At 37.8% G+C, this 21173-nt stretch overlaps 1 protein-coding gene across 1 annotated transcript in view; it reads right to left on the bottom strand.

The window, feature by feature from the left end:
- DNAJC1 (DnaJ heat shock protein family (Hsp40) member C1) overlaps positions 1–21173 on the bottom strand; it is a 229066-nt gene that overhangs the window by 100294 nt on the left and 107599 nt on the right. The window contains exons 7-8 of the mRNA XM_058297878.2: positions 19650–19740; positions 4293–4456 (exon numbers count right to left, since the gene is read on the bottom strand). Coding sequence (XP_058153861.1) covers positions 4293–4456; positions 19650–19740 — 255 coding nt within the window. The remainder of the gene's footprint in view (positions 1–4292; positions 4457–19649; positions 19741–21173) is intronic.

Here is a 21173-nt window from a genome sequence, read left to right as displayed (position 1 = left end):
AAGCACAAGGCCTGCAAAGTCACCATGGTGTATGTCCCTACTTCCATGAATTTTTAAAAATAAAAATCTAATGCTATAAGTAAAGGTTTCTAGAAATGACAGTGATCAGTATATTTGAAAAAACAATGCCCTGGAGCCTTCCCTTAGGGAGCCTATCATATGAATAATGCTATGATGTAGAGAATCCATGAACCTTGCAATGAGTTTATGGATTGAAAGTACCAGGCAAATGTCACTGTATGGTGCTCTTGGGTTATAATATGATCCTTGAGGGTAATGTTTTACAGAGGCTCTGAAAAACTGGGTGGTTCTGAGTTATTTAATTTCTATTAAAAATTTACTTCTAAAAGGGAGTTCTCAGATACGTGTTTAAGGGAAAGGCGGCACACTGCACAATGAACTATAACTAAAAACTATGTTAACTTTAAAAAAAAAATTACCTGTGCTTGGGAATTCCTTAAATTTTGTGCAATAAAAAAAAATTTTTTTTTTTTTTTTGTAAAAAGGCCAACTCAAAATTGATCAAAAGTCTAAGAGCTAAAACTACAAAACTCTAGGAAGAAAGTATAGAGGTAAATCTACATGATCTTTTGTGACAGTTTGAAGTTCTTTTTGAATCCCAAAAGATTATGTTCTTAAATTAATTTCTTCCTGTGGGTGTGGTGCCCCTTGACAGCATGAGATCACTCGATTAGATTGCTTTTGATTGAGCTATTTCAGTGAGTCATGGCTCAGGTTGGGTCTTTTCCTTCTTGCTGGGTCTTACACAGAGAGACACAGAGAAAGGAAGCCACCATTTTCATCCTGCCATGAGTGAGAGAGGACTACAGAAAAATGAGATGCCCCAGGAGGCCTGAGAGAAGTCCCGGAGTCTGGAATCTGCAATACACAGAGGTGCAGAAAAAGGCACCCAAGGGGCTAGGCTCATGCAGCTGCTTAGGGCTAAGGAGACAAGCCTGCCATATATCTGATAGTCTACAGCTGAAGGCCAGGAGACAGTGAGCCTTGAGGGGAAGGCAGGGACCTCAGCATACACTGCCTGCCATCTTGCTTTGCCATGTGGCAGGACACCAGGATTAGTAGTAGATGCCTTTGATAAGAAAGCATTTCCAATGATACTTTGATGTAGGCATTTCACGGCCTTGGAACTGTAAGATTTTACACAAATATACTTCCCATTATAAAAGCCAACCCATTTCTCATACTTTGCACTGGCAACCTTGCAGCAAACTAAGACACCGTGGACGAGCCATGGTTTCTTAGATATGATACCAAACATACAAGCCACAAAAAGGAAAGAGAGATAAGATGGACTTCATAAATATTTTAAAAATATTTGTACATCAAAGTACACTATTATCAAGAAAATGAAAAGACAATCCATAGAATGGGAGAAAATATTTGCAAATCATATATCTGATAAGGGTTTAGTATCCAAATACATTAAGTACTCTTACAACTCAACAATAAAGAAAAATAACACAATTTAAAAATAGATGAAGGATTTGAAGAACTATTTTTCCAAAGATATACAAATAGGCCAACAAGCACATGGAAAGACACCTGACATCATTTGTCATTAGGAAAATACAAATCAAAACAACAATTAAAAAGCACTTCACACCCATGAGGATGGCTCTAATACTAAAATAAACCAAAACCACAACCAAAACAAGGCAAAAACACACATACAAAAACTGAAAATAACAAGTGTTGGTGAGGATGAGGAGAAATTCCAACCCTCATACACTGCTCTGCTGATGGGAATATAAAAAGGTGCAGCTCCTTTGGAAAAGTATGACAGTTTCTCAAAAAGTTAATCACAGAATTACCATATGATCCAGCAATTCTACTCCTGATATGTATATGCCTAAGAGAATTGAAAAATGTGTTGAAACAAAAACCTGTACACAAATATTCATAGGAGCACATTATTTACACTAGCCAAAATGTAGAAATATCCCAAATGTCCATCAGCTGATGAAAGGATTAACAAAATGTGGTATACCTGCACAATGAAATAATATTCAGTCTTAAAAAGAAATGAAGTACTGCTGCATGCTACTACATGGATGAACCTTGAAAACATTATGTAAAGTTAGAAAAGCCAGACACAAAAGGCCACACATTATATGTTTACAATTATACGAAACGTCAGAAGAGGCAATTCATAGAGAAAGAAAAGTAGGTTAGTGGTTGCCAGGGGATGGCGGGAGGGTAGAAATGGGGCTAATTGCTAATAGGTATGGGGTTTCTTTTTGGGGTGATACAAATGTTCTCAAATTAGATAGTCATGATGTTTTACAATATAGTTAATATACTTAAAACCATGGAAGCATACACTTTAAAATGGTGAACTGTATGTTTAGTGAAGTATGTCTTAATAAAAATGTTATGGAAAATCTAGTTTATTATGTTTAGTGAAATGATAAAAGCTTAAAAGTGAAATAATGACAGTTTTCTTTGAGATTAGAAATTAAACAAGGATATGTATAGGAGATCCTAATAATAACAAAGGAGAAAAATGTATAACTATTAGAATTAATAAGTAAATTTAGCAAAGTTGCCAAATACAAAGATTATGTAAAAATAAATTATACTTCTATGTCAAATAAAATTAGAAAATGAAATTTAAGCAACGAGACTATTTACACCATCTAAAAACACCAAATACCCAGGAATAAATTTAAGAAAAAACATACAATATTTATACACAAAAAGCTACACTTTTATTGAAAGAAATCTTAAAAGACCTTCATGTATAGATTTATTTATAGACTTTTGATTCAATACTGCCAAGATATCAATCTTCCTAAACTGATCTATATGTGGTAAAATCACAATAAAAAATTTGTAGAAATGACAAGATGGCTATAAAATTTACATGAAAATGTAAAGTGGTAAAAATAGCTAAGATAATCTTACAGATGGGAAACAAAGCCGGAGAATTATTGTATCAGATACCCATTAAAAAGCTTCATAATTAAGCTTGCCTGGTACTGGCACAAGGACGGACAAGGGATTGAGGGAACAAAGTGGAAAGTGCAGAAACAGATCCACTGAGTTATAAACATTTGTTTTATGACCAAGGGGGCGTCTGCTCTGTGGTAGGAAGAAGTCTTTTCATTAACTGGTACAGGGGCCAAGTGGTTCAGAAAGGTTTAAGGAAAAGGAAAAAAGAAACTTGATCACTACTTAACACCAAACACAAAAAACAATTCTGGGTGGATTACAGATGTAAGTGTAAAAGGTAGAGCATCAAAGCTTCTAGAAAATAGGATATGGGAAGATCTTTATAACCTCAAGGAAGAAAAAGATTTCTTAAACGGAACACAAAAAACATCAAAAAAAGGACAAGACTGATAATTAAAATCACAAAAACTTAGTAACTTCTTCAAAAGACACTATTAAGAGAGTAGAAAGGCATGTCGGAGTGGGAAAAAATATGTGCAAAAGACTCACTTCTGAAATATATAAAGAACTCTTCACAAATTAGTAAGACAAAAGACAACCCAATTTAAAAAAGCAGATTTGAAAAGACACTTTACATGGGAGAATATTGATGTTCAATAAACGTAGGAAAAGAAGCTCAATTTTCTCATTATTAGGCATCTGTAAATTATACCATAATTAGGTATCACTACATACCTACCAGAATGGTTAAAATATAAAAGACTTGATGTAGAAAAATGGGTATTTTCATACTCTGCTCCTAAATTGTAATTAAATAGGAATATTTTAAAAGCCTGTTAGAATTATTTACTGAAGTTGAACTATGCATATCCCCAAATCCTGCAACGTTTTAACTCCCAAAATAGAACTTCACACATACGTTTACTAAAAGATACACAGAAGAATGTTCACAGGAAAATTATTCATTTTAGCCTCAAACTGGAAACATAAATCTTAAAAGAAAAGTAAATGGTGGCATTTTTATATGTAGCAATGAAAATTAACTACTGCTACACACACACACACACAAAACAATGGATAAATCTCACAAACACAATATTCAGTAGAAGAAGCCAGATACAAATGGACAGATTCTATTTATGTAAACCTGAAAAAGTAGACACACCTAGTTTAAGGTGTAAGAGGAGAAAAGGGGGTTACCTTTTCAGGAGAGGAGGAAACAGGAGGCAGGCTCTGAACGTAGGCAGGAGTCCACTTCTCCAGCCTGACAACAGTTGACCGAGCTTTGGGAGAGTCCACTGAGCTACACACCTGTGTTTTTATATGCTCCTCTGGATATGTTTGACTCAATTAAAACAAGTTCTTTAAAGTGTGTTTACCTGTTTTTTCTGTGTTCTGTTCCTGTTTTCCAGCCAATCATCCATTTGTTCCTCAATTTCTTCTATAGAAGTCCCATGATCATAAGATGGAGTATGTGTACTTTCTAAAGGCGTGTATACAGGAAATTCAGGTTTGGGTTTTTTTACTTTAACTTTCTTCTGTTCTAAAAGATGTTTAAAAGAACCAATTATTGATATTTGTCAATAAAAAGAATTTCTAACATTTTATTTATAGATCATATCATGAAAGAAGGTAAGAACACGGTTCTATCATCAAAATAAAATTGCCTGGATATAAATAGCTAATGCTAAGTTCTACTGTACAATAACCAATGCATCCTTTTAAAATACATTTCAGACATACGGTTGATGAGATGATGATCACAATATAACCACTTTATCAGTTTGTATATATTTTTAGATTTCAAAGTATTATTTTTTTTTAGGAGGTGACAGGAATTCAACTCAGGACCTCATACATGGGAAGCAGGCCTTCAACCAAAGAGCGACACCACTCCTCAAAGTACTTTTCATTAACTATTTCATTTTGGTATAGTGAAAAGAACGTGGTCTTCAGTGTTTTAACCCTACCTTTAACATTTAATAGTTATATTATATTAGGCAAGTAACTTAATTCTTAGAACAAGTGTCAATTTTCACATCTGTAAAAGGGAGCTAAATCTACCTCCTAAAATTGATGGGAGGATTAGAGGAATATAGATATCCCCAACATACTACCTGGCACAAAGGAGGCCCTTAATAAATGGTATATATTTATCATTTCAATATTTTACAAAGGCAACATTGAATCTGGCTGTATCAGGGGTAGTTAGCAATAGATACCTATTAATTGGGTATCGGACTCTTCACCAAAATCCTATTTTGATTAGATAACTCAACACTGAGAAACAACTCCATTCAAAGTTACTATAGTCAAACTCACCCAGCCTACAACTACTGGTGTGGGTACATAAATGTGTATACTCTAATGCCAGTATAAGAAAATCAATATGGTATTGGTATAGAAAAAGACAAACTTGTGGAAGATAATAGAATATGGAGAAATATTTAAATTCAATGGGAAAAGGAGTTAATAAAGGATACTGGCACAACCAAATATCCATTTAAAACAAAACTTGGTACTCTCCTACAGCACATACAAAAATAATTTCCAGCTGGATATTTAATTTTAAGAATTAAAACAATAAAAATTCTTGCAAAAAGAAATCTAAATTTTGAATGTAACATTAAAAAAAATAAGGAAAAAAAAAAAGAAATCTAAAAACTACTAAACTATTTAAAGGAAAGCTAAATCTTAATTGGAACTAAAATCCCAGGCACAAGAAACAAAGCAAGAAACAAGTAATAGATCCAGAAAGAATATCTGCAATTCAGAGGACAAGCAGAAAGCTGATATATAGAATACCTAAAGAGATCTTATGAACTGACATAAGAGAAAAAGTAGGCAAAGAACATAAAGGGCAATCCAGAAACAAATCCAAATGGCTGAGAAACAAGAAAAGATGTTCATATTCACCCAAGTCATAGAAACACAAATTAAAGTAATAAGATATAACTTTATACCTATCATTTGGACAGACATTAAAAAATCGAATAAAGCTTGCTGTCTGGTAAAGTGGTATATCTTCATGCTAATGGAAAGGTGAAATATTTTATCACAGCCTTTTTGGAAAGCAACCTAAGAATATATATTAAATTTAAAATACATAACATTTTCCCCAGCAATGCCCCCAGAAATAAAAGAATGAACATGTATTTGTATGTGTGTTTGTGTATGTGAATGCATGTGCATGTATACATATGACTATTTACTATTTCCACAGATAATACAGAACTGTTAGCATAAAGAATGCTTATTAATATGAAAAATTACTGAATATTTATTGGTTATATATTCACACTAAGAAATATTAAATCTCTACTAAAAGATATCGAAGTAGAGCTATACCAATTGACTGAATCACAGAGATTTTCACGAATTCGAGTATTAAAAGATGTAGAAAACATATCATTGTACAGACCGTTACACATTTTGTCAAAACCTATAAAATGGCGTGGTGCAAAGCGTAAACTATAACGGAAACTACTGACCATGGTTAGTAGTAATGCTTCAATATGTGTTCATCATGGGAGTGGATGTGACTCGAGCAATTGAGCGCCTGTTTCCCACATGGGAGGTTCTGGGTTCAGTTCCCAGTGCCTCCTAAAAACAAAAACAAACAACAATCTAACAAATGAGAAAACAAACTAGGGGAGCCAATGAAGCTCAGTGGTTGAGCGCTGGCTTCCCACATTTGAGGTTCCAGGTTCAATCCATGCTTCCAGTACCTCAAAAAAAAAGTGTTCATCAATTGTAACAAATGTACCATAGAAATGAAAGATGGTGTTAATGGGGGACAGTGTGGGAGGGGGAGAGTAGAGGGTGGGGTATACGGGAATCCCCTATATTTTCCATGTAACATTTATGAAATCTAAAGCTTCTTTATTTTTTTTTTTTTAAAGATTTATTTATTTTTTTATCCCCACACTCCCCATTTCCCATTGTCTGCTGTCTGAGTCCATTTGCTGTGTATTCTTCTGTGTCTGCTTGTATTCTCATCAGGCGGCACTGGGAACTGATCCTGGGACCTTCCAGAGTGGGAGAGAGGTACTCAGTGTCTTGTGCCACATCAGCTCCCTGGTCTGCTGTGTCTCTTATTGTCTCTCCTCTGTGCCTCTCTTTGTTGCATCATCTTGCTGTGCCAGTTCTCTGCTCAGGCCAGCACACCTGCTCGAGCCAGCACTCCTGCATGGGCTGGCACTCCACTTGGGCCAGTTTGCTGCATAGGCCAGCACTCGATATGGGCTAGCTTTACGCTCGCGCCAGCTAACCATGCAGGCCAGCTCGCCTTCACCAAGAGGCCCCAGGAATCAAACCCTGTACCTCCCATATGGTAGATGGGAGCCCAATCACTTGAGCCACATCCACTTCCCTAAAGCTTCTTTAATATGAAAAATTTTTCAAAAAAAAAAAAAAAGAATGTCACTGCATATTTGTAAAACAAAATAATACCTCTCATATATATATACACTCATACAAAAATGTTTGAATGCTGTTATATAAGCATGGGGAGAAATATGGAAGAATACCTATGAAGTATACGGGAAGAGAGGGTATGTAGAGAGGAACAAAAAAGGAAAAGAGAAGGAAAACCACGGTAAAAAAAACAGATGAAGGGATATTTACATATTTTAAATAAAATTACAGAAAAAAATTTAAAACACTTTATGACATAAAGCTATACTGAAAATTCAGATTTCTAAAATAAAACCAATCTTAGTAAATATTCTATAACTTAGGACTAAGACTAAACCATCTAGGATCTTATTATATAAACCTTACTTATATAAAAAATTGCCGTTTTCCCAAAACTAAATGCATTTTAGAAAACCTTCATAAGTGAATAAAAGACTCCAGTTATCCAATTACTCTCTTCTTTCCTCCAATTTCTAGTTTTAATAAAATCTGTATATTTTAGATGGGCTCAGGCTTTGTGAATTTTGGGGTTTATGAACACATCATTATTTGTTCCATTCAGAAAACCAATCTCAAACTTTTTGTATCATGAATTTTACAGGGAAACTTTTGAGTAAAATGAAAAATACAGAGTATTTGGTGCTGAAATAGTAAGTTTTATTAAAACATCATAAGTTACAGGCTTCAAGTTAAGATAGATCAATTCTTAATAACAATTAAGCCTGATAAAGGCAAAGCATAAAAACTAACCAAACAAACCAAACCAAACGAACAACAACCAAAAACCAATAAACAAATCAAAGAAAATTAAAACCCACGATTCACTGAGTCTTGTGAATGAAAAGGTTTCCTCTCAAAAGAAAAGTCAGTTCATTCAATAAGACTGTCAAAAGAATATGAAAAGAGCAACATATCACCCTAAGGTAGTTCTGTGGTTTAAAAAATAAACAGCAAGGAGTCTGGGTCCAAGGAGCAGCCCATCTTCTCACACACTCGGAGGCTTACACTAGAGCAAGGTCACTTTGGTCAGCGATTTTATCTTTCTCATGAAGCAAATGCATCTGTGATGCCCAGACAGTCACCAGAGTGGTTCTGGCTCTTCGGCCGTGACGCAGAGGCCTTTTCTTCAAGTCCAATCAGCACGGTGCCTTGATGGGCAGAAGGCAAGGGCAAGAGAAGGGAGCCTGACCACAGTCGCAGTGCCATAAACCCGCTGCCCTTGTTTTCACAGCAAGCACGGGGAATTTCCTTTTGGAAAACGGGCAGATATTAGTGCAAGAGATGCTAATAAAACATAACCCAGAAGAGGAAAAAGGAAGGTACGTTTAGACAGTTTTGAGCACTATACTTGAAAGAAAGAACAGAAAAACTGGATATGTCAGAAATGGTCAGGATGGTATCATGTCATAATATGAAAAGAGAAAACAAGAAGTCAGAAAAAGGAGGATCTATTTCTTTAAATGCCATTTAGCAACCTGTTACCCGCCTCCCGCCACCGCTCTCTCTGAACCTCAGTCTGTAAAGTGAACGTCCTGTCCCACCCAGCTCACAGTGATTCGGGTGGAGCCCTGGGCTCGCATGAGGGTGCTCTAGTGTCCTAAGCAGGGGAGCACTAGGCCCCACACTAAACCCCTGAGGAAACTGCTTCTCTCAAGGTTGCTCTCATGCTTTGCAGGTACTCAGGCCTGAAACCCTGGAGCCATCAATTCCTCCTCTCAAACTCCATGCGTGAAATCCGTAAGAAACTCTGTCGTCTCTGCCTTCACGACATATTAAAACTCCCCACTACTTGTCTGTACCTTCAAGGCTGCACCCTGACCCCACCAGCTCTGGCCTGGATGACTGCGACACCTGCCAAGGGGCCCCTGCGTCGGTCTGCTCCTCGCGCAGCCGGGCGCCTCTCCTGGTGCTGCGCGGCGGCTCCGGCCCCTGGCTCGCTTTATGCACCTCCTCTCTGCAGTTCCTGCAGCAGCTACGGGAGCAGCTGATGCTGCCAGCGCCCTCCACCCGCCCGGGCAAGGCTCGCTTCTCTGCCCTGAGGCCCGCCTCAGGCTCGGGGCTCTGCCCCCTAAGCTCTGCACTAACAGCCAGAAGAGCACTGAGTCAAAGCTCCAGAAAAGAAGTAAAGGGGGACAGTAAGGGAGAGTGCGAAGTCAAGGAAGAGGCCCCTTAAAGCAGCCGGACCTCCTGGAGCCCCAGGCATCCTCCCCCCATCCTCCCCAGTCAGAGCGGATCCCAGACACCGGTTCTGGAGTGTACATCTGACCCCCTGCCTGCTGGTGCCTGAGGGCCTCGCCTTCCCAGGACCTGCCCTGTGGGTTGAGGGGAGCTCACCAGGCTCTCCTACAGAGCTCTGAGGGACAGCAGTTAAGTCTTGCTGTGTGAAGCACGGGCTGGCTGCCCGAGGTGCAGTGCAGTGAGGAAACTGTTTCCTAGGGAAGAGGGGCCATTTGTACCAGTGTAAGCAGGGACGCGGCTGCAGAAAGGACCAGAGAGGCCCCTATACTCCGGCTGAAGCTATTCTCTAAACCAGGTGTAGGGTTAGGTTCTGAAGGAGAGCACTCACCCAGGTGCATCAACAAAGACCTGCAAAGGTGGAGAGATGCTCCCTTCCCTTCCCTTCCTCCTCCCCTCTTCCCTTCCCCTTCCCTCTCTCTCTTTTTTTGTTAGCACCTGGCATTCGAGGAAAGTTCTGCCACAAAACTAGCTGGATACCAACCTAAGGAACACATGCCTCAGAGTCTAAGTATCAGCAATAACACATTGAAATATAAAAATGTCCAAGTACACAAAAGATTACAGAATGTACAAAGAAATAGGAAGTGATGGCCCAGGCAAAGAAGCATTAAAACATTAGAAACCTTCGATGAGGAAGACAGACTTAGGGCATTCCAGACAAATACTTTTAAAAAAATGATCCTAAGCATTCCCCAAGGGCTAAAGGAAAGCATGGACAAAGAACTGAAGGAAATCAGTAAGAATTATAGAGGAAAACAAAAGGAGTATCAATAGAGAGAGAGAAACTGTCAAAAGGAACCAAATAGGAACCCCAGTAAAAGAAATTTAAAATTCACTAGAGGAGTTCAACAACAGATTGGAGCTGCAGAAGGATCAGTGAACTTGAAGATGAGACAAAGACAGGAAGAAGAACGAATAGAAGTGAGCAGAGCCTGAGGCGCTGGGACACCACCAGGCAGGCCAATACACACATCACAGGAGGCCCAGACTGTAGGCGCTTGTGTTCCCCACCCCTCACAGTATGGGGTGCCTCCAAAGCAACACTTAAAATCTATGCTAATGGTTGTAGCAGTTTGATAATATTGATGAACTCCAAAAAGAAATATTGGATTATGTCTGTACACTGGTCTTTTCCTCTGGGCATATGAGATTATATTGGATTCAGAGGTTTACTTGATCAAGTAAACTTAACGCCAGTAGGGCGTTGAGTCCCCACCTACCAGTGGGCATGGCAAAAGACAGAGTTGAGGGTTTTTGATGCTGGAGTTTTGATGTTGGAGTTTGATGCTGAAGACTTAAGCAGAAGCCCCGGGAATTAAGAGCAAAAGGAAAAAGAAGCAAGCCCCAGGAAGCAAGCAAGCCCTGGGAAGAGAGGAACCCTGAGAGAGAAGCAAGACTCTGGAAAAGAGGAACCAGGAAGCCTGAACCCTGGCAGACATTGGCAGCCATCTTGCTCCAAAATGTGAAAATAGACTTTGGCAAGGGAAGTAACTTATGCTTTTATGGCCTGGTATCTGTAAGCTCCTACCCCAAATAAATACCCTTTATAAAAACCAACCAATTTCTGGTGTTTTGCATCAGCACCCCTTTGACTAATACAGTGGTCATACAATGTATAAAGATATAATCTGAGACAAAAATATAATACAAAGGGGAGGGATAGAGATCTAAAGGAGTAGAGGGTTTGTATACTAGTGAAACAAAGTAGTAGTTGAACTAGGTTGCTACTAGTTTAAGTTGTTAATTGTAATTACAAAGGGAACTACTAAGAAATAAAAATAAAAGGAAAGAAGGAAATCAAAATGGTACTCTGAAAAAGCAACTAAAAACAAACAAACAAAAAAGGCGGTAATGGAGTAACTGAGGGAGAAAAAGCATACAAGACATACAGAAAACAGCCAAATGACAGAAGTAAATCCTTCCTTCTAAAATGAAAAGACAATCTACAGAATGTCAGAAATAGTTTCAAACAATTTATCTGATAAAGGTTTACTATCTAGAATATATAAAGAACTCCTACAAATCAACAATAAAAAGGCAAACAACCCGATGTAAAAATGGACAAGGATTTGACTAGACATTTCTTTGAAGATGTTCAAATAGCCTATAAACACATGAAAAAGATGCTCAACATCATTAGCCGTTAAAGAAACGCAAATTAAAACTACGAGATACTACTACATACACTCCAGGATGGATATTAAAAATCTGAAAATAACAAGTGTTGGCAAAGATGCAGAGAAAAGGGAACCTTTGTACACTGCTGAATGGGAATCTAATATGGTGCGGCCACTGTGGAAAACAGGTTGGCGGTTCCTCAGAAAATTAAACATGGAATTACCATATGACTGGCAATTCCACTCTTAGGTATACTCCCAAAAGAACAGTAAGCAGGAACTGGGATGGATATTTCTACACCTATGTTCACTGAAGCATTCACAATAGCCAAAAGGTGGAAGTAGCCCTGGTGCCCATCAACAGATAAATGAATTTTAAAAACATGGTATACCCATATGTGGCAGTTTGATATTGTTTATGAATTCCAAAAATAGATATTGGATTTTATTTATAATCTGGTTTGTTCCTCTGGGTATACTAGATTATACTGGATTCAGAGGTTTCATTTTCACTTGATTAAATAATGACTGAGGCTTTGACTGGGCCATGTCAGTAGGATGATGAGTTCCCACCCCCTTGGTGGGGCAGGAACATGCAGAGAAACTGTACCACAGAGAAGGGAGGTGAGAATTTTGATCCTGGAGTCCGAGAAGTAAACACACAGAGAAGCAGATATATGAGGAAGGAGAGAAGGTTCCATTAGACATGGCAGAGGCCCCAGGAAGAGGGGAACCCAGGAAGCCTGAATCCTTGTAGCCATTTTGTTCCAATATGTGGCAACAGACTTGGGTGAGGGAAGTAACTTATGCTTTATGGCTTGGTAACTGTAAGCTTCTACCTCAAATAAACACCCTTTATAAAAGCCAACAGATTTCTGGTATTTTTTATCAGGACCCCTTTGGCTGACTAATACACCATACAATGGAATATTTTTCAGATGTAAAAAGAGGTGAAGTATTGGTACATGCTGCTACGTGAATGAAGCTTGAAGATATCACATGAATGAAATAAGCCAGATACAAAAGGGCAAATGTTCTATGATTTCTTTAAAATGAAATACTTAGAAAAAGCAAATTCTTAGAAACTGAAAGTAGAATAATATTTATCAGGAGTAGGGAGTAGGGGAAATTAAGAGTTATTGCTAAACTTGTATGTGTTTTGGTTTGGGATGATGAAAATAGGCCAGAAATAGAAAGTGGTGAAAGTTAATTAAGTATTTTCAATGTATTTAATGTGAAAAATCTGTCCACTTGAAATAGCTAAAATGATTTTTAAGTTATGTATATTTTACTGTAATTAAAAATAAATTCTAAAGTTGTGGGAGACAATCAGGTATTTCCATATAAAGAAAAGCTGAGAGGTTTGTCACCACTAGACCAGTCCTGGAAGAGAAGCTAGAGAGAGTCCTGCAGGGTATAAATGAAAACTTCTCCAAGTTGGCAGAAGACATAAACCTAGAGATTAAAAAAGCTGCACAGGAAGCAGTTGTGGCTCAACTGATAGAGCATCCGCCTACCATAAGGAGGGTCCAGGGTTTGATACCCAGGGCCTCGTAACCCATGTGGTGAGCTGGTCCACACGCAGGGCTGCCACATGCAAGGAGTGCCATGCCACACAGGGGTGTTCCCCCTGTAGGGGAGCCCCATGCTTAAGGAGTATGTCCTGCAAGGAGAGGCACCCCGTGTGGAAAAAAGCACAGCCCACCCAGGAATGGTGCCGCACACATGGAAAGCTGACGTAGCAAAATGACGCAACAAATGAAACGACACAGTTTCCCGGTGCTGCATGACAAGAATGAAAGTGGATAAAGAAGAACACACAGCAAATGGACACAGAGAGCAAACAACGGGGGGAAAGGGAGAGAAATAAATAAAATAAATCTTAAAAAAAAAAAAAAGCTTCACAAACCCCAAACAAGATAAACCCAAAGAAATCACACAAAGACACATAATAGTTAAACTTTTGAAAATTAAAGACAAATTAAAAAATCTTGGAAGCAGCTAAAGAAATAAGACCTTATGATCTTTTTTTATTTTTTTATTTTTTATTGACTTTGTAATAATATTACATTAAAAATATATATGTGAGGTCCCATTCAACCCCACCCCCCCACCCCCCCTCTCCCCCCCCCCAACAACACTCGTTCCCATCATCATGACACATCCATTAAGACCTTATGATCTTATCTGTAGGGGAAATACAATTCGAATGACAGCAGATTTCTCAACAAAAACACAGAGGCCAGAAGGAAGTAGTATAACATTTTTCAAATGCTAAAAGAAAAGACCCATCAATGCATAATTTTTATCCAGTAAAAATAACTTTCCAGAATGAAGGGGTAACTAAAGCATTCTCAGACAAAGGAAAAGTATGAAAGCTTGTCACCAGCACAACTATTGTAAAATAATGGCTACAGAAGCTCTCTAAACAGAAAACAAAATATAAAATGGTATACTTAGGTCCTAACATATCATTAATTATTAAATGTAAATACTCTAAAAATACAAATAAAAGGCAGGGATTGGCAAGGTGGATAAATATCATGATCTAACTATATGCTATCCATAAGAAACTACTTCAAATATAGAAATATGGGTAAGTTGAGGTAAACAGATTTTAAAAAGATATGCCATCCAAACATTAATCAAAAGAAAACAGGAATTAGCAACGCTAACGTGTATGCACCAAACAATAACGTTGCAAAGTATGTGAGGCAAAAACTGAGAGAACTACAAGGATAAATAGACAAATTCACAATTATAGCTAAAGACTTCAATACCTTTCCCCCAACAATTAAAAGAAATAGAACAACTCAACAGAAATCTCCAAGGATAGAGAACTCAACAATACCATCAACCAACTGGATGTTGTTATCATTTATAGAACACAACACTCAAGAACAGCAGAATACACACTCTTTCCAAATGCTCATGTAACATATACCAAAACATACCATACCCTGTGCTACAAAACCTCAACAAACTTAAAATAACTAAAATTGTAATTTTGCATTTTCTAATGAAAATGGAATCAGACTAGAAATAAATAACTGGAAGATAACAAGAAAATCTCAAAATACCTGGAAACTAAAGAACATACTTTCATTTTTTTTTTTTTAAAGATTTTTAATTTATTTCTCTCCCCTTCCCCCTTCCCCCACCCCTGTCTGCTCTCTGTGCCCATTCGCTGTGTATTCTTCTGTGACCGCTTCTATACTTATCAGCGGCACCGGGAATCTGTGTTTCTTTTTGTTGCATCATCTTGTTGTGTCAGTTCTCCGCATGTGCGGGGCCATTCCTGGGCAGGCTGCACTTTCTTTCGCGCTGGGCGGCTCTCCTTATGGGGCGCACTCCTTGCACATGGGCCTCCCCTACGCAGGGGACACCCCTGCATGGCAGGGCACTCCTTGCGCGCATCAGCACTGCACATGGGCCAGCTCTACACGGGTCAAGGAGGCCCAGGGTATGAACCGTGGACCTCCCATGTGGTAGGCAGACACCCTATCCATTGGGCCAAGTCCGCTTCCCACAACATACTTCTAAATAAGTGATGTCAAAGAGGAAGTCTCAAAGAAAACTTGAAAATATAGAACTAAGTGAAAATGAATATATAACCTATCAAAATATATGGGATGTAGTTAAAGCAGAGCTGAAGAGGAAAATTTATAGCAGTAAATATTTATGTTAGAAAAGAAGAAATGGCCCAAATCAATAATCTAAGCTTCTACCTCAAGAAACTAGGGGAAAAAAAGCAAAATTTGAAACTAGAAAAAGAGCAAAAGTTGAAATCTGACTTCTTTAATCTATAACCATAAATATTTATATATTCATATTGACTATAAAAGTTTTTTAATTATTTCAGTAGGAAAACTAAGATTATATTATATTTGGTTATATACAGCATTATGCTGTGGAATAATAAAGGAATAGTAAATTTATATTTGAGCTGTGTGATCGTAAAAATACACACTTCTATTATTATTAAAGCAAAGTAGCTAGGATAAAATACTATTCACTAGATATTTTTTGCCTATTCTATAAACCCTTTGGGACTAGGGTTCCCATCAGGTTTTATTAAAATGATTCATAAGTTAAAGCACAGAGTTGTACACAGTTTGTAAATGATTTCGGACAGTTCTCACCCATCTGTGAATACTCTGTATTACCAAAGGCAAATGTCCTTCCTTACTTCAACACTATTCCTGCCCTATCTCTTTTTTTCCTCTTCTCACCAACTCCTGAATCAACGTAAATCAGCACCAGCATCTCCTTCTTCATGAACCTGAGTGTTCGAGAGCACCACAGTCTTCCTCTACCTCAAGGGAGGTGGATGTTTTCCTTTCTTGCTATAATAAAAAAGCCTCTTCTATGCCTCACCGTCTAAGAGCTTCACCCAATCAGCTGCCAGCCCCAGACATCCCAGCTCAGATCCATCCCTGGGGCCTGCTCGGGAACCACAAAACAAGAAGGAAAAACAACTAATGTCTGGAAATAATATTATTTCTGCTGGTATGGGCTGTTTCATTCTGAGTACTTAGAAGTCACATCTACTGATTTAGAAGAAAAATCATATAATTAGGGGATGTATAAAAATATCACTAATACTTGAAACATCTTATATATTATAAATGTTCAATTTATTTAAACATAAACATAAAATTGATTAAAAGTGTATGACAAATAAGTGCCCCCAAATTAACAAATAGATAGCAACGATTTTTTTGCCTAGAGATTTCTCAGAAGGATGATATTTATTTTTACAAAATAACCCTTTCCTCACTATTTCCCCCCTTGAAAATACCATTTTAAGAGCCCACAAGGCCCATTCACAACAGTTCTAGTGTAGCCCTGGGGAGCACTGCACAGCCTCAGTGGTGAGGGCAGATCGGTGAGGCTATGAAACGTCTGCTGCTAATCTGCATTAGAACATTTACTCAGTTAAGTAGATGGAAATGCTATTACGAACCCAGAGGTCCGACGATCATCTTTAAAATTAAGACAGACGGGGCAAATGGAATGCACCCCGGAGGATTTGGGTCCTCTATAAATTCACTCTAACTATACAATGCAGAATGCTGCAAGGAAGTTAACAAAATTAATTAAAAGATTCTTTGCATGTAGCCATTGGAGACCACATTTTAAAAATCCGTGACCATTTCCGGCATTACTGACAGCGTGACTGCCCCTCATTCTGGGTGCCAACTCCGTCACCCTTTCTGAGTTCCAAAACAAGAGAGCCAGGGCTGCTGCTCAGAGTCCCAGATGAGGACCCACTCTAACATGCGTTCTGGTATTTGCTTATCTATTTGGGGTTTCAACAACTGATAAGCCAGTGATGAATCTTCAGACTTTTTAAAAGACACATTTTCTCTGAGGAACAGGGAAAGTTTTCAGATACACACATATTTTAAAAATTTGTGCTCCTCTACATAATCTTTATTAGACAATAATTACAAAATGCGGAGAATTATTAAATCTGTATGAGAATTGCCATGGAACTTTGGCAGAACAAAAATCTTCGAACAAGTTTGAAAAAATAGTCACAAACTTCAAAAGGAATTTTTTTTGAGTCATACTTTATGGTTCAACTATTTTCAAAGAGGTGGTGTGAATTCTTAATGCATTACTATTAGAGAATTCTAACACATGCCAAAATTATAACAATTAAGTGGTTTTGTTACCAAAACTACATAAAAATGATAAGCTGTGTCTATGGGAACAACTAAATGGAAGGTATTCATTTTGCCTCTACAGGTAAATTGTGGGTAAGTCTGATATTTTCTCTTTTCTATAAATGTGATTTTTTCCCCTCCTTTGACTAGCCTCAATTGTTCAGAAATTTTTAAAGCAACAATTTTACTTACAAATTACAATTACATAAAATTATATTACAGAATTTCATTTACTCATTGGCTCTTTTACTATAATTAAAACCATTTAACAGTTGCTGTAACAGCAGCTTCTTTTTCAATCTTAGATTTACTAGAACAATAACAATCACTCCCCCAGCCATACCCCAACACTCTCACAGTCAATCTTAGTATGTACTGCTGTTATCCTACACTCTTCACTCTTATCTCCTGTAAGAAGTTACATAGTTGATCTGGACATTATTTTATAGGTGTAACTGTTGGATCTTCTTGAATGAAGTCATGTCCTTCGCAGGACAAATGCTCAGTTGATACTGGTTGACTGATCTTCGTGGAACTGCCTTCACATCTACTTCCAGCCACTCATGCATTTCTTGATACCACTGCGTACCAGGACAACAGGCATCACAGAGATGAAAATGGAACAGGGAGGGGGGAGCAGAAATACCCCCAAAGATGGCCACATCCTAATCCTTGGAATTTGGGGACATGTGACAGCACATGGCAAGAGGGACTTTGCAGACGTGATTAAGATTAAGGACCCTGAGAAGGAGAGAGCACCCTGAATTACCGCAGGGGGCCTCCACCGGCTGTGGCCAGAGGCAGTGTGACCACGGAAGGTGCTCAGGGAGATACCCCGTTGCTGGCTTTGAAGACGGGCAGGCTCTAGAAGCTGCAAAAGGCCAGCAGCCTCCAAGAAGGAACAAAGCCCTGTTTGATAAAGTTTGATTTTAGCCCAGGGAGGCTGTGTTGGACTTCTGACCTCCAGAACTGTTAGATAATAAAGTTGTGTTTAAGCCCCTAAACTTATGGTAATTTGTTACAGAAGCAACAGAAAACAAATGCTGTGCTTTTGACAAATAAGAAAACTCAAATCGTCAACGTCAGACATGTAGGTAGTGGCAAGGTACTCTTGGGTTTGGAGAAAACTTACTTCTTCCCTCTTCTCAAGCCATGTTTGGGGTCAGTAGGGGAGGAAAATGAAGGCCCCTGGCGGTGGTGCCTCTCCACACACTGAGTGTGGGAAGCCCAGTTACACTAAGAGCACAGCTGCTCTCCTCCAGTTTGATTTGGCTAAACCTCCTCTAAGGCTGCAGAAACAGCTTTTCCCGCATCCCTCACCACTCAAGTGACTTGTTCTGTGAATGTTCATGGGCTGTGAAGGCGCTGGGGCCATGCCCAGCACAGTTCTCTCCGAAGCCAGGGAGGTGGAGGCAAATCAAGTCTGCACCAGAAAAACTCATGGAGGAATTTTTAGAATGTAGATTTCACCTCCAAGTATTCAGTCAACAAGTATTTACTGAGCAGTTACTGAGTAAGGGACTCTTGAAGATACTTGGATAACCACGGCAGTGAGCAATAAACCCCTATTCTCAGGGAACTTATATTTTATTGGGGGAATCAACCAGTCAACAAAATTAGAAAATAAATTAACCCTAAATACTGTTAAGTGCTTTGAATAAAGCAAATGCTTAAAATAAAGCAAAGCAAGGTAAAGGGAACAAAGTGTATGGGTGTGAAGGGAAAAGATATGGTAAGATTAGACAAAAGGAGGAGAGCTCGGAAAACGCCTTCTGTTTAACTCCTTGTAAAATCAGCAAGAACTACATATACTGTCTTTAGTGTCCAGTGGAAGACTTCAATTCACAATACTAATAATTTACTCAAAGTTTTTCATATTACATAATAATAATGCAAATGAAACAAAGACATTCAAAACAAAAATCACTGATATTTTTAGATTTTCTATTTACTACTGTTATTATATACAGCAAGCTGGGTGATCAATTGGGTAGAGTTAGCAGTAAATATCAATTATAGCTACAGTTTAGGACTTCGCAGATTTTGCATGCCCCTAGACTTGAAGAACTATCACCCCATGTTGATTTTATCCCATTTTCTGATGTTGGACTGTGGGTAGTTCAGTAATGCAATATTTTCTACTTCTAATAAATTGGGTACAAGGGACTATTTAGGGAGTGGTAAAGAAGGTATAGAGAATTTAATGACTGTGGAATTTAAGAAAAAACTCTAAATTCAAACAATTAGTTTTATATGATATTGTTAACACAGTAAGACAATATTTAAAACTCACTTTGAAGTGTTTCAAGTTCCGCTCTAGTCATTGCATCTTCCTTTTCCTTCAATTTTGTTTCTTTATATTTAGCATAAAACTGCCCAGCATCCTTAAAAAAGAAAACACAATAAATTAACATCAAAACACCTGTTTGCTTGTACAGTATTTCCCATTTAACTTCATTTTTTTAAACATGAGGTCATTTTAACTTTTTCTTTTGAAATAATTTCAAAATAAAGACAGTTGCAAAAATAATACAAAATCCCATGTAGAGAATTCCAACATAACATCCCCCCCAGATACCCAGATCTACCAATTTTAACATTTTACTAATGTTACTCTTTATTCCTTTTCATGCCTCTCTCTCTCTTTTCTGAACACTTGAGAGCAGGTTGTACATATCATACTCCTTCAACACATAACAGTCCCATGTACATTTCCTATAAACAAGAATATTTACTTACATAATTACTATAAGTACAGTTATCAAATTCAAGAAATTTAACATTGATTTAAAGCTTACATTTTATATTTTTAATGTCCTTTTTAATTTTTAAAATCATTGCACTATATCACTCATATATAAACATACATAAACAATAAGTATATGGTAATACTTCTGAATTTACAAAACAAACATACATAGCATCATACAGGACTCTCATACCTCACCCCACCATCGATGCCTTGCACTCTTGTGAAACATTTTTAACTAATGATTAAAGGGCATCCTCAAAATATTACTACTAACCCAAGTATTTCCCCCCAACTACCCTATTATTATTATTTTATATCATTTATACATGAACATATACAAACAGTAAGTGTACAGTAAAAGTTGTGAACTTACAAAGCAAATACGCATAGCATCATACAGGGGTCCCATCCATCAACCCACCACCAACGCCTGGCATTGTTGTGAGAAATTTGTTACAAATTACGAAAAATATTTTCAAAATCTTACTACTATAATCCTTCTCTTATATTTGGTGTATTTTTCCAATCCACCCTATTATTATTTTTTAAATATATTTTTATGACAAGTTGTAAACTTACAAATCACGCACATGTGCAGAATTCCCACACAACACCCTTCTATCAACACACCACCTCAGAGCATTTGTTACAGATTAAGATATAATATCATCCAATTATTACCATGTCCATAGCATACACTTGGCACACATTTTCCATACTCCCCTATTATCAACAGTGCATCTTTGGTATAGATGCATGAATATTACATTATTACTGTTAACCAGTTCATAGGTCACTCTAGTTGTATTTTTCCCATGATTCTCCACATTCCCACCACCCTGCAATAGTGTTGTATGTCTGCTGTAGCTCACCAAGGACACTAGCATCTGTACCATCAACCATCTCTGGGTTTACTGTGCTATTCAGTCTCTAGACTGTTCTCTGTCTGTCAATTGGCACTTACATACCTAGACTACCATTTTCAGCCACATCCCCATTTATAAAGCAGCTGGTACTCCCTATAATGTACTGCCATCCACTCTATACATTTCCACACTTTTACAG

This window comes from Dasypus novemcinctus, chromosome 5 (genome assembly GCF_030445035.2).
Source record: "Dasypus novemcinctus isolate mDasNov1 chromosome 5, mDasNov1.1.hap2, whole genome shotgun sequence".
Lineage (NCBI taxonomy): Eukaryota > Metazoa > Chordata > Mammalia > Cingulata > Dasypodidae > Dasypus > Dasypus novemcinctus.
This window is presented reverse-complemented; position numbering and strand designations above follow the sequence as displayed.